Source organism: Acipenser ruthenus, chromosome 14 (assembly GCF_902713425.1).
Source record: "Acipenser ruthenus chromosome 14, fAciRut3.2 maternal haplotype, whole genome shotgun sequence".
NCBI lineage: Eukaryota > Metazoa > Chordata > Actinopteri > Acipenseriformes > Acipenseridae > Acipenser > Acipenser ruthenus.
Window position 1 is genome coordinate 26,758,512 of NC_081202.1, and position 15,184 is coordinate 26,773,695.

General features: G+C 37.5%; 1 protein-coding gene across 4 annotated transcripts in view; it reads right to left on the reverse strand.

Annotated features, from left to right (window-relative positions):
• The window catches only part of scube1 (signal peptide, CUB domain, EGF-like 1), a 109,486-nt gene continuing 94,302 nt past the window's right edge, over positions 1 to 15,184 (reverse strand). For 2 of the 4 annotated variants that reach the window (XM_034032277.3, XM_034032279.3), the window contains 11 exons: positions 14,243 to 14,335; positions 8,026 to 8,142; positions 6,162 to 6,299; positions 5,342 to 5,545; positions 5,071 to 5,232; positions 3,337 to 3,504; positions 2,752 to 2,913; positions 2,216 to 2,413; positions 1,665 to 1,817; positions 441 to 520; positions 1 to 322 (listed from right to left, as the gene is read on the reverse strand). In XM_034032277.3, coding sequence (XP_033888168.1) covers positions 170 to 322; positions 441 to 520; positions 1,665 to 1,817; positions 2,216 to 2,413; positions 2,752 to 2,913; positions 3,337 to 3,504; positions 5,071 to 5,232; positions 5,342 to 5,545; positions 6,162 to 6,299; positions 8,026 to 8,142; positions 14,243 to 14,335 — 1,628 coding nt within the window. In that variant the 3' untranslated portion in view covers positions 1 to 169. Of the gene's footprint in view, positions 323 to 440; positions 521 to 1,664; positions 1,818 to 2,215; positions 2,414 to 2,751; positions 2,914 to 3,336; positions 3,505 to 5,070; positions 5,233 to 5,341; positions 5,546 to 6,161; positions 6,321 to 8,025; positions 8,143 to 14,242; positions 14,336 to 15,184 lie in introns of all 4 variants that reach the window. The other 2 variants (XM_034032275.3, XM_034032278.3) reach the window with 1 other exon arrangement.

Below are 15,184 nucleotides of genomic sequence, written 5' to 3' on the forward strand. Positions count from 1 at the left end.
TTGGTTTCTGCAATTTATAGCACATAAAATATAAATAGTCTTTGACAACAAAAAAGAATGTCCAGACAAGAAATGAAAGAAGCTTGGAGCAGAGTGTTTCCTTTCTTTTGTGTTTGAAAGATGGGGGGATTTGGAGCAGGAATGTAGAGAATGAGCTTTCACTGGGGGACTATTTGTATGGCCGTAGGAACCTGGAAACTTTGGACCGGAGCAGCTTAATGAAGGATCTTGGGAACATCTCCTTAGATTCTTGTGCAGTGTATTTGAAGTAGTTCTGAGGGTGAGCCAGTACATCAAAAAGTGCTTTAATCAATTTTTTGTCCTATAACAAAAAAAAAAAAAGATAAATATTCTCAAAAACATTGTTAAAAGTTATGAGCAAGTGAAAATTGAAATTATTTTATCAAAAATGTAAAAAGAAAAAAGATCTAGGTACTTACCTTTAGTATTTCTTGATGATTTTCAGAAGCATACAACCTCCCGTCACGTACAATATCTTCTATCAACTGCTGGTAGTCCTCTACCAAAAAAAAAATACACAAACAAATGCACACAATGAATATTACAATGATGTTTCAAAGTTGTATAGTTGACATTTATTATTTTTACTAAGAAAGCAGCAACTGTTAATAAATTATATTACTTGTTTGTTTAAATTCACATTACAGTGCTACCCTGTTATAACACGACTCGTTATAGTGCGGAATCGGTTATAACACGGTAAGGTCCTGGCTCCCATTTCCCCCATAATGCAATTTGAGTCGCAAACATTGGGTTTTATTGTTGTTTTACATTACCGTATGTAAACCCATTTAAGTTGAAACTGGGACATATAGTACTTAAAAAGCTCCCGTGCTTGCACTGTATTTTTTTTTTTCTAAAAGTAAAAACTGTTAATGTTACAAAACAAGTACGAAACAATACAAGTGTGTATAAAAGTCTTTGGACTCTGTGTTAATTTGTATTATAATATACCATTTAAATAAGAGTGGTGTAAACTTTAAACTGGTGGAATAGCAGTTTCTATTATGCTGTATATATTGTAACGACCCGGGATTTATACTGTTACACGACTGGTCTACAGACCCTGTGTATGTGTGTGTGTGTGTGTGTGTGTGTGTGTGTATGTGTGTGTGTGTGTGTGTGTGTGTGTGTGTGTGTGTGTGTAAGCAGGGAAGCGGTAAGCTTGCCTCAGCCAGGATTGATTGACATCCAGGTAGGTGGGGACATGAAAGCCCACATCAACGCGGACAGAGCTGACAGATGAGTCAGACAAGCTGCTGTGTGAATGTGCAAGACTATTTGTTGTTTTTGGTGTGGCCCAGTCTGACAGAGGACAGGAGTAATCATCGCAATAAACCGTGGATTCGAGTACCTGCAAATTGTGCGTGTCTCCTTCCTTCATTTTCCACTGTACGCTACAATATTAATTTGGCTATTGTAAATCATTTCGGGAACAAAAATGCCATTATTATAAGGTGAAACACAAATAACGCAGCCTCCAATTATGGACCCGGTCAACCGCGTTATAATGGGGTAGCATTGTACTAGGAGGCAATAGTACCGTACTAAAAATAAGCATAGCAATACAGTGTATTTTTAGTACTGCTGTACATCTTTTGATTGACTGTTAATAGTATTGATTATAGTAAAAACATTCTTACCATCATAAGTGACATATGGCACTTGAAATCCCTTGCCACTGTTACCCTCATTAGATTTAAACTGAATCCAGAGTTTGCGAGACCTTGATGTAAACGCTATGGGCCTCTCATATGTCTGGCAAGTTTCATATGTTGTTATTGAGGTAGGTGAAGCTGTGAAGGGACAATAAAGAGAAGAGTTTTAAATAGTTTTTTAAAAGATCATATTCACGTCACTTCTACTCTTGCTGATATAATCCACATACACAGATGTTCACCGTCCTATAACATTATAGGAACTGGTCCCATCACTTACAGAACTGGTCTGTACAGTAAGTGTCAGGTCAGATTGATTTTTGTCTGTAAGCTAAATCGAACACTACCTCTCATGTGTGTCAAATGACAACTTTAGTTAATTCTACTAAAATGTTACCCCCATGTAACACTGAAATATTGATATCATCCAACAGAAAACACTTTGGTGCCGTGATAAACAGGTTACAACAAACCTGTGGCAAAGCAAGTTTAACAGCACAAGAAATAATTGAAAGCATTCAAAATAAGCAACCTACCACTTTTTCTCATGACTAGAACATCTCCACACTCATCTTCGATGGGAAGAAAGATTTCTGGCACCACTATGAGAATACGCCTCTTTGGGGGTGGGTTTATATTCCAGATGCAATCCACGTTTGACGGGTAGTCTCCTGGGTAGTTGGGCGACTCAATAAAGCCTGAGTAATCTCCTAGCTCACCTCCACACTGTTGGTCTGTGGGGAGGACATTGAACTTGGGTTAGCTGGAATGTTGAACAGCATTATAAGTCGCTACTTGTGGTTTACTTAAAAATATTGGACTATAAAGCAAATGGGTTTCAAGACTTGTTAAGTAAAGATAAGCAGTTATCAAATTTATACTAATATTATGTTTTGTATAAATTTACTTCAACAATCAAAACAGTGGCCTGGATTTACCTCATAACTATTACGTTGATTTGAAAATGCCCCATTTTTAAGTGAAAATAAGGGACATGCAACAGGACAATAATGATGCACACCCCATTTTATACAATTAGGCATGCATGAATGTCAGACACTGTTTATCTCACTTTTACAATGCGTGACGTTTGTGGAGCCGTCGAAATCTGTAGTTGTATTTCCTGGGCAGGTTATGCAGTAGTTCTGGCCAAACTCAGGCTGGTAGGTTCCAATAGGACATCTAATACATCTGTGTGTGGTCGAGTTGTAATGGTGACCAGGGGAACAGTGTACTGTGAATAGAAATATACAAAAAAGCATTGTTGTTTTTTTTTTTTTTTTTGTTTTTTTTTTTACAGAAATAGACATTAAAACCACATAAAGCATTGTGACAGGCTTTGAAGCCCTTACAAAAACTCTTGTGTACCATATGTCTGTACTAAATACAAAATATTGTTATTAAATTGTGTTTTGGAACATTCTCTATCACAGTTAATGTCTTTACAAAATGAAAGTGCAAATAAATCAAATACATAAGTAAAGTAGATCAATAGAAGGCCCCATGTTAATTCATGAACAGTAAATAGATCTTATTATCATTGAAAATATTCATGGTTCAATGATTATAATCTTTTTGTTTAAGTCAAGCTTGCTTGTTTTATAAACAAACCCAAGTACTTCACATGAGACCAAATGTAAAGCTTTTTTTCTGGTACCTTTGGTTTCACAATCTTGGAAAGAAACTGCGCTCTCATATTTGGACATAAGGCCTCCTCCACATGGGAAGCACAGCACTCGCCCAGGTTCAGGCTGGTATGTGCCCAGAGGGCAAGGCCTACAGGGCCGGAATCCATCCGCTGAGAAGTGCCCTGGAGAGCACTGACCTGTTAAGATACAGCATTAGAAAACTGAACTTTCTCATTGGCTTTACAACATTCATTTAGCAACGAAGCAGAGGTAAGAACTAATTTGCTCCATCACCATGTTTTACTGCATGGCATAATCAAAGACGTAAGTGTTACATTCCAAGTGTCAGTACAGATCCAGATGTGGATTTTGACATGGTGTAGGAAAGCCTGAGCAAACTTGTCTGTTACAGTTTCACACTCCCCCACTAGGTGTCACTGTTAAACAACAGTGTTTCTGGAGAACAGAAAATACAGTACATAAGATATACTGTTGTTTATAAGTTTATTGTTTTCATGCAGATTTTAAATGTTGAGATTTAATAAAACAAAATAAATGTTTACAATTTGTGTTTTTATATTTGATATATATTTTTCATTAAGTCATCTTTTTTGTTAAAGTCAAGCTTGCTTGTTTTATAAACAAACCCATTGTGACGGGGTAAGGAGCTACCGCCGTCGACAGCATAGTAAAGACTGGTTATACAGTATTTTTGATGTATTTTTCCTGTGAGACATGTAATGGTCACTAGTGCCCAGTATTGAGTTAAAGATGGGGTTTATTGGTTAAATGGTTGTGGGAAAAGAATTGGCTACATCTGGATACTTAACAGTCCCAGCTGTAGCCTACATAAAGAGCAAGCTGGAAGACAAAGGGGGAGGAAGTGAGAGGAGAGGAGAGGAGAGGAGGAGGAGAGGAGGAGAGGAGGAGAGGAGGAGGAGAGGAGGAGCGGAGAGGAGAGAAGAGCAGAGAAGAAGAGAAGAGAAGAGAAGAGAAGAGAAGAGAAGAGAAGAGAAGAGAAGAGAATGTTCAAGAAGGTGGTTTGTGCTGAAGGTTTGTAAAACAGATCTGAGCACTTTTCTTTAACTTTTGTTCAATGTTATCTTGTGTACTTTTGAAATTTTGAACTGTATGTTCCCCTTTTTGTTTTGTTGAGGTAACGGGAGTAGTTAGGGCAATTCTCTGTTTAGGTAGAGCCTAGGGGTCTTTCACACACACACACACACACACACATACACACACGCGCACACACACACACACACACACACACACACATATAGTTTAAATCCTTCCATGCATCAAATGAATTGCACATCTTGGAATTCATACAAATCCAATAATTTTGTCCATTATATACTTTATAGGATTAAGGATTTTCCTGGCAGTTCTTTAATTAACAATGGTTCTGTTGAAGTTAAATAAATGTCATGAAAATTGCACAAGATATTAAGCTTAGGACGAGTTTAGATGCTGATCTCTATAGCATTACTGTAATATACTGTAACTATGGTAATTCTACATGCTGTAACTTTGACTATAGCTGGCTAAGCCGACATCTAATTATAGTCTTTATATTGTCGAGGAGTACACAGGGTAGCCATGTTTTTTTTTTTTGTTTACATGTCCTTCTTAAATTATTTGTATTACTAGGTTAAAGCCCCCTATACAGCCTATAGAGGCCACCTGTCTGGCAATATCACTTCATTTAACAGGTACAATCAGTTTTGACTGTAAATATATTTAATTATCCTTGAAAATCTCACCTCCACATTCAGAGACGTTCCTGGCCCCAGCTATTCCCTGCACTTCATTGCTTGGGCAAGGCTCACAGGACAGCTGCCCTTCAGTGTCTTGGAAGGAGCCTGGAGGACACTGGCTGCACTGCTCCTGCTCTCCCCTGTAGAACGTCCCCACACTGCAGCTCACTGAGGAAAGGAACAGTCTTTCTCAGCCATGCAAATTATAACGCATGGATGATTAAGAGGCGGCAGAACTGCACTGAACAGTCTGTGCTTCTCTCCGTCCATCACCTACCACACTTCCCGTCCTGGAGGACCTGTCCCGTGCTGCACAGCTCCTGGCTCTCAGCCATCTTCGCTGGCTTCTGGGCCACTTCGTACTCCATCCCAGAGAAGTGGATGTAAAACTGCTGCTTGTTGATTGACTTCTTTAGGGTCTTGATCGCCGCCTGCAGCTTCTGTTCCATCCTCTTACGGACACAATCAATATTGCAAGACTCTGTTGGTGAAATTAGGGAGATCACATTACCCCTAACCACAAGTAATGTAAAAATGAGTTCTCACTTAACCATTAGCTGCCTGTTTACCAGAACAACAGCAAGCCATCTTATCCCACTTTGTTTTGAGCATCATTGCATTTCTTTTGCACTTCACTGTTATATAATTGTCTATAAGGACACACTCCAATGATTCTAAATAAGTGAAGATGGACCTACGCTCTGATTTTTAAAATGAGATGTACAGTACATTGGTACAAACAGACTGCACTGTTACTGCTTACGGACAATGGTCTATATGGTGGTGGTTGAGCTCTTTGCATTTTACTCCCAGCACACCTAAATCTTGACCTCAGGATGTTCTATTTGTGCTCCCCCTCTTCCTTACAATTCTACAATACAAGCCTCTCATAGCATAAGCCAATTCTGATTAATTGCAAGGTAGGTTTGTAATATGAACTTCTTGTCTACCTAATTTGAGTCCATCAAACTCAATTATTCAATTTTGAGCTAAGTTGTATTTGAACCCAAGATTTCAAAAATGAAAGACTAGGGCATGAACTCACTGTGTCACTCTCCTCTATCAGGAGTCTGAGAAAAAAAAAGCTGTGTGCTGACCTGATACTTCCTCCTCCTTGATCTCCACCTGGAACTCAGCAGTGATGTGCGACACCTCTTTGGAGGGGGACTTGCGGCCCCGTCGCCTCTTCTTGGAGGAGTCACACTTCAGGTTCACGAAAGTCACCTGGCAGTTGTCTGTACAAGGGAATTGACCTCCTTTGTATGAGAAGAGTGAGACAAACACAGATAGAAATCAAGCAGCAAGCACAAGACAGCCAACTGGATGGTCAGTACAAGGTTAATGTCAGGCACCAGCTTTGCTTCCTCCACTTTGCAACAATGAGCAATTAGATTGCATGTCTGAGAACATGCAGCATGCTACATGCAGCACTCTACCAGTACAGCCGTACATAGACAGTGTTATTAATTAAGAAAGAGCATTGCCATAGCTAGCATGTTGGGAGTTTGGTTCTTTTAAATCCTACAATTATTTTTTGGTATACTGTACCATTCTATACCATCAGGATACTTTTAATGTACAGTTAAGCACAAAAGTATCTGTTTAACACATTTTTAATACTGTAGTAAATACAAAAGAAAATTAGCCTTTAATGCAAATTACAGGACTTAAAGTAATATTTCTTCTTAAGTTGCACAACATTGCCAATATTGTATTTTTAAATATCATTTATACATCATGTTCGCCAGCAAATACAAAAGGGAGAGGTATGAGGGGAACCAAGTTGGTAACAAAATGTAAATAATTCATACAAGTTTCTTTTTTCATGTACTGTGCAGTAGAAGATTGCTTTCTTCTAAAGCTCCAAAGTTGCACACAATGAGCAATCGCGTAAAAATGACAAAGGCACAATATGCTTTATCCTTTTTATTGTCTTATTTTAGGTTTGAAAACGACTGAATCTTGTTATCATCTGCAATGACTATCTCTTGACTGACCACTAGATGACACGTGGGTGTCATGCAGAAAAATACAACTTACAAGGAATAAGGATCTTTAATGGTAACTTACACTGTAAACACCCATTAATTACACATACTGAATTTCTTAATCTCTTATAAAAGAAATAACGTTATAAGGTGCTGTATATAGCAATTTAAGTAAATTAATACAATACAATTAATACATTTGTTCTTTATTAATTAAACTAATTGGTGACTTACAAATACATTAATATATGTTATGACAGCAATATCCCAGACTAATTAGGTAGTAGTACAAAAAAGAAATGCCTTCAAATTCTTTGACAAAAACTGTGACAAAAAGTCTCTCAGTGTGTTAATAATGGAACATTCTTTCAGTATTCTGAAATACTGTAAGTGTCTTCCATATTGTTCAGTTATAAGCCTACATATATAAGCAATGCAGCTTTGTGTATGTTGATGTGAAATGGTGTGTGTTGGAGAGTACCAGCGAGCCATTCAGGAAACAGGATTTTCATATATTCAAAAGTAAGCTTAAAATTTAATTTACTTTGACCATTCAAACTCAGAACTACCCAGAAAGACTGGTGGCAAAAAGGTGATTTTTTTAAGGATTCAAAAGTGTTCTTAAGTTGTTTGTTTCTTTAAAAAGCAGTATTACTTAAAACCAAAATACATATGAATACTCAGCATTCGTATTCTTTTCAATTACAAAGTGGTATTGTATTCTTTGAAATTTCAATAAAAATAATATTAGTTCAGGTAAAGTGAACTGCAATTGAAGTGAAATGAATCCTGCAGAATTAACTGCTTTCAAAGATGCTATTTGATTATTGAGTCCCATTGATCCTATCAGTAATTTAACATCAGCCTTTAAACAGCACCCTGATGAAAATGTCCAAGAATTTAAAGGTTCCTGCCAAAACATTCATGCTTGAAATTAAAACAGCAAACAAACAAACAAACATAAAAACCCCACCTGTCAAGGTTGGTCTTGAAGCCTCTTTTAATTTCTCCTTATTGCGAGGTCTTAGATGACACTTGGCATCTTTAATTTTAAACCTTGCTTTCTGCTTAATAGGCGGAACTAAGGTATCTGAAAAGTAAAGAAAGAGATATTTATAAAGAACTTTTCTTAAACATATAGGACTAGAAGCTTATACTTACAAAAACAACCCATGTTATACTTTTATTAAATTGCTATGGTTGACATACAGAACAGAGCATTATCAGTCAAATTAAGTGGCCAATATAAGGATACGTGCAAAGTGACTTGCGGCTGCAAAATACCCATATTGTTTAGCTGGCGTAAAGTGTTATCTTGTAACAGTTGTAAGTCGCCCTGGATAAGGGCGTCTGCTAATAAATAAATAATAATAATAATACACAGAAAGAGTACTTGGAACCGCAAGTTAGAAAGGCCAAGAGAGAGATAGAAATGGACATTGCTAAGGGGGCTAAAACCAATTCTAAAATGTTTTTCCAATATTATAACAGCAAGAGAACATTAAAAGAGGAGGTTAAATGTCTAAGAGACACAAATGGCAAAATCATAGACGAAGAAAAAAAAATAGCAAATATATTAAATGATTACTTTACACAGGTTTTTACAAAGGAGGCCACGGACAACATGCCCCACATGTCGACCTGTTCCTATCCAGTTTTAAATAACTTTAGCATAACAGAAGCAGAAGTGTTAAAGGGACTAGGAGCTCTTAAAATAAACAAATCCCCTGGGCCGGATGAGATCCTCCCAACAGTACTCGAAGAAATTAAAGAAGCTATTTACAAACCACTAACCAAGATCATGCAACAGTCTCTGACACAGGGGTTGTACCGACAGACTGGAGAACTGCAAACATAGTACCGATCCACAAAAAGGGAGACAAAACCGAACCTGGTAACTACAGACCAATAAGCCTGACTTGTATTAGATGTAAACTTATGGAAACTATAATAAGATCCAAAATGGAAAATTACATATATGGTAACAGTATCCTGGGAGACAGTCAGCATGGTTTTAGGAAAGGGAGATCGTGTCTAACTAACCTGCTTGACTTTAAGGATGCAACATCGACAATGGATAATTGCAAAGCATATGACATGGTTTATTTAGATTTCCAGAAAGCTTTTGACAAAGTCCTACATAAAAGATGAATTCTCAAACTGAATGCAGTAGGGATTCAAGGAAATGCATGCACATTGATTAGGGAGTGGTTAACATGTAGAAAACAGAAAGTAATGATTAGAGGAGAAACCTCAAAATGGAGCGAGGTAACCAGTGTTGTACCACAGGGATCAGTATTAGGTCCTCTGCTATTCCTAATCTACATTAATGATTTAGATTCTGGTATAGTAAGAAAACTTGTTAAATTTGCAGGTGACACAAAAATAGGAGGAGTGGCAAACACTGTTGCAGCAGCAAAGGTCATTTAAAATTATTTAGACAGCATTCAGAACCGGGCAGACACATGGCAAATTACATTTAATAGAGAAAAGTGTAAGGTACTGCACGTAGGCAAAACAAATGTGCATTATAAATATCATATGGGAGATACTGAAATTGAAGAAGGAATCTATAAAAAAGACGTAGGAGTTTATGTTGACTCAGAAATGTCTTCATCTAGACAATGTGGGAAAGCTATAAAAAAGGCCCAAAGTGTGAAAAGTGTTGAATTTAAATCAAGGGAAGTAATATTAAAACTTTACAATGCATTAGTAAGACCTCATCTAGAATATTGTGTTCAGTTCTGGTCACCTCGTTACAAAAAGGATATTGCTGCTTTAGAAGACGAGTGACCAGAATTGTCCCAGGTTTAAAAGGCATGTCGTATGCAGACAGGGTAAAATAATTGAATCTATTCAGTCTTGAACAAAGAAGACTACGCAGTGATCTGATTCAAGCATTCAAAATTCTAAAAGGTATTGACAATGTCAACCCAGGGGACGTTTTTGACCTGAAAAAAGAAACAAAGACCAAGGGTCACAAATGGAGATTAGATAAAGGGGCATTCAGAACAGAAAATAGGAGGCACTTTTTTACACAGAGAATCATGAGGGTCTGGAACCAACTCCCCAGTAATGTTGTTGAAGCTGTCACCCTGGGATCCTTCAAGAAGCTGCTTGATGAGATTCTGGGATCAATAAACTACTAACAACCAAACGAGCAAGATGGGCCGAATGGCCTCTTCTCGTTTGTAAACTTTCTTATGTTCTTATGTTCTTATGTATGGTAATGCAATTCTTTTATACAAGGACCAGTCTTCTCTCTGACTTGTTGGGAAGATATACTGCTTATTATTCACACTAACTCTTGTTCTGCACTCCAGATACACTGACAGCATGTGAAGTGGTACCTAAGCTTGAGAACAACAAACCTCTGCTCCCAAATACCAAGGATCCACGGCAGACGACTCCTGCTTATGAAAATATTCCACTGGCTCTCGGAAAACAGGATGCTCAAGACTGCAGCTATTCATTTACAAACCCACTGCAGACTGTTGGGTATTCCATTTACACCACATGTCGCCTGGCATGTTTTAAAACCTTTTTTATAGTTACATTAATAGCATGTAAAAGAAATATGTTATTTTCAGTGCGTGGAGGTCTTTAAAAACAAAACAAATCTGGAGCAATGTTCCAATCATGACTTTAATAAAAGGTTCCATGCCCAGGCTATTAACTGAGAATGTTGCAGGTTCTAATTTACTGATTATAACTTCTGACTATTAAACTAAAGTCTATTGAATTATTTTTTTCAATCGGTCATCTGACATGAAATTATGCCTGGTCTAAATGGTACATATCAATGGCTTATTTAAAAGTATTTCTTGATTGAGATGTAAACAGTGTTACACTTCTCTTCTGTTTTTGATTTCCGTTTGATATTTGAATCATGCTTTTCAATATATTGAGCTGCACAGTATTCTCATTCATGTTCTTAGTGATCCTTACATGGAGCTGAGTCCAAACACCATAGTAAACTGTACTAGAGCAACAAAACAAATGGTTCTGTAAACACTGGCCGTTACATGCATTCATTTTTCCACATATCACATTACATATTGCACGCTTTTAGAATATCATTATGTAAAAGACATGGGGCATTTCACGGTATTGTTGTGCATTCTGTGCACTACTGGTGCCAGGCGTTATGCACGCTCAAAATTTGCGCATTAACATTTAGCTCTTAAGAATCTTCAGAAGGTACATTTTCAATTTCAGTCATTTAAAAACTTTGATGACTGGATTTTCAATCACTGTCATAATCTTGCTACCAGAACCTGGTGTGGATTTTACTAGAAGTTGTCAAGCTGTTGTTAAAAGGTGACAGATGCAGCATCAACATTGTATCTATATAACCTGCCACGATAACACCATAAGAACAGTCTGGGAACAAACTGAGGATGTTAGGCACACTGCTGTATAGGACACCATTGCCCTTACTAAGGGATCTACTTCAATAGAACAGAGTCAGAAACATTCTGTTCTAATCTTACTTTAACTCAGCTTCCATTTATGCCCTCTTGTTCTCTCTGTGCTGAAACTGAAGTATTGACTTGGGTTACCTTATTTATCTATAAGTGAGTTGGGCTCACTTTATTGTATATATTTAGTCACAACTGGAGTTTTTTTAGACCATTTTACAGTACCAGGGAATCCACCCCCATTAACAACCTATTTTTAAGGGTAATCCTGGGTTCAGCCTGGACAGATGGTTGGTTGATACAATTCAGTGTGTTTCCCTAGTGCTGTAAAAATAAATTGGTGGCTTAACCAGCATAGATTGATCCAACAACATTTATCTTTCCTGGTAAACTTATACAAAAACTTCAAATAAAAAGTCTGCCTTAATTTTAGTAATACTGAAAATAAACAAAGAGCTGTTTTTAATGCTATCTTTAAACAGGTGCCAGGCCATTCCATTGCAATGAAATTATACTTTACAATTTGGCCTCCTTTCCAGGGATAACTGGAGATTGGGATGGGATTTTGGGTTACAGCAACCTGACTGCACTGGAAAGTCAAGATCAAGTTCATTGGCAACCATCCAAGGGAGACAGATGTTCAACTTGAACAGCAAATACTTCAGACCAGCTCACTTTATTATGCCAAATTAAATGGCTCATTACATAGAACAAATTAGCCGTGTCCCGATTATGCAAATACCAGCGCCTTTTAGCGTTCCAAGAATGGTATTTTGTTCATAATCATAATCATCCTGACATTAACAAAACAACTTATTTGGCCATCTGAATGGTTTCACTTTTGAAAAAAACTACCCCTGCCTATTATTTATTGCTTCAATAAAAAGGGACTTACACTATAGAAGAATATTTCACTTTAATTTAACTGCTGCTGAACTTCTTTATTTTCCAGTAATTGTTACACGTGATGATTTTACATGATCTGCCACTAATATAAAGTAGCTAAATCAGCATTCAAAATGCACAGCGTAACCCTGCTGGAATTTCTTGCTATGTTTCTAAGTGTTTTAGTTTAATAACATGCCTCCCATTTGACCTGTAAAAAGATAAATACTTATAAATGATAAATGTTGCTAGTGTTAAAGACAATTCCAGCGACTGAAAACAGCAACTTCATTCAATCTCTGCCAATCAAAAGTATATATTTACAAAAAACATTTCACTGATTCTTATAAGTCATATACAGCGTTATTTCACACAGTCATGACAATCCTTTTCTTAAAAAAAGGGATTGTGTCACATAATTTAATTAACAGATTATCTTTAATATGCTGCCCCATTTAAACAATTAACATACTGATAGAGCACTACTAAAGTCCTCTTTGTTTATCCACACCACAGGCATGCAGTAGGTAGTGTGAAAGTCCTAACTCTGCTCTGGGATTATGCCTCAAGCCTGTCCTGGAGGGACCTCCCTTTAAGCGTATGAAGTCTCCATACCCATCTAATACTTGGTCTCTCTTTTTGAGGCTCTGTGCCAATTGTGTCACATTGCGTTGTAGTTTTGTCATGTGTACAACCAAAATCAAACCTATAAAGTGATTTTTTTTCCCACAGGAAAACCGGCGACCACACAAACTGCAGGCTCGTCTGAAGGTGTGGTTATAAATCTTATAATCTCATCTCACCGACCAGGGTTCATGATTCGGAATGGCAGTACGAACACGGCTCATTACATCAGCAGACAAGATTGTTGTTCTTTTTGTACAATGGATGGCAGAAGGACTTACAGTAGCTGTGTTTTAGGATTCTAGCCGGAAGGGCTAACAAGATGTCCTATATAGTGATATAGTGCCAATAAGACAAGGTAGACTATTAATAAAGAAACTTTATAACAGTATATCATGTCTTCAACACTTTGCCCTTTTGAATGAGTGAAGGCATACACCCAAATTTGATAAAGTAAAAACAAACAAAAACAAAGCAGCTGTTATCATCACTTTAGTGAATAAAAAAATGGTATACAGTATCAGAGGATTTATGGCACATTCAATAAAGCCAGTTTCAATATAAGCCTTTCACACTGTTGGTTAGATTAATGCGATATTTCGTGTTCCTTGAGGGCGAAACACTAGCAGGTTTATAATTTTGGTTTTCTTCACTGCTTTCTTTGGTTGCAGGGAACCGTTGTCCAATCCAAAAATGACAACGTGCTGACTCAATTATGTGCCTTACTAAACCGCAGCAATAAAAGGGAGAATGCACTTGGAAAAAATAAATGGTTTTCTTGAAATCAGCAAGGTCTGCAGGAGCTTGGAGTATAAAGACGTCGCCAGCTCTAACGAACAGGCTTAAACAATGTCAACAGGAGCTGGGGGGCTCAGAGAGTTGTACATTCACATCTGGCCTGAACGGATACAGTTTACAATGTCACAAGCATTGTCCTGTGGAGAGGTCAGCGATGCCTTCATTCAAATCAGATGCCGCTGTGTGCTCTAAATTTGAAGGACCTGTGTGGTTTAGTACACAGGTGCAATGCAGAATATACTGTACAGGCAACTACACACAGCTAGTGTACCACTCTGGCTAAGGAGGATAAAATATTTATTTTATAACATATGATTCTATTGCATCACACTTGTGTCTTTTCAATAAATACATAACGGTGATTGCCCTTAAGAAAAGTTATTTTAATAACTTCAAAACATGCAATCAAAATATGTAAGTTAAAGTTCAAATAAGAACAGTGGGGGATGAAGCCGACTGTACCTCCGCAGCTGATTAAGGTTCTGTTCCGATTCTGTGGGGATTTTGTCATCTGTCCTGGAACTCCACAGCTTAAAGTGTAACTGTTTTCAGAGTCTGAGGAGAGAAATGCAAACCATACACTAAGTGAGGGTGTGAAGTACAGTGTTAAAGCTTGTAAATCTGACCTTAGCCAAACATTTTGTCAAGGTTTAACTCAAAATTGAGGACTGAAGTTGAAAATGAAATCATTTCTTTTTATCATTAAAAAATAATACTGTAACTCAGATTTACAAATATAACCCTTAGACTATCACTAGGAAAAGTGCTTTTGAATCGCAGGACAAAACTGGGTTGCACGTAAAAACAGCTATTTTAAGCTTTATTTATTTATTTATTTATTTATTTATTTATTTATTTGCTTTGTTTTTTCACATGGGAATTATTTATTGTTTTGTTTGTTTTTGCTTAGACCACCAGAGGTCAGTAGAAGCTAAGGTATTCAAACAGCCAGCACTGAGACTGATGGAAACTTAGTGTTACTAAACAGGCTGTATGGTTTAAAACACACATTTTATGAACTTATCCTTAATCATAAATCAGTTTTGACAATTATTTTGGTTTCACATCAGGTTATGCATCAGGTCTTCCTGTCAAAATGTCTTCTGAATTCACAACATCGGCTGCTTCAATCAAACCTGTTCAATCCAACCTGTTCAATCCAATTATTTTATTATTTTCTCCCAATTCGGAATGGCCAATTATTTTTTAAGCTCAGCTCACCGCTACCACCCCTGCGCTGACTCGGGAGGGCGAAGACGAACACACGCTGTCCTCCGAAGCGTGTGCCGTCAGCCGACCGCTTTTTTTCACACTGTGGACTCACCATGCAGCCACCCAAGAGCTACAGCGTCGGAGGACAATGCAGCTCTCGGGCAGCTTACAGGCAAGCCCGCAGGCGCCCAG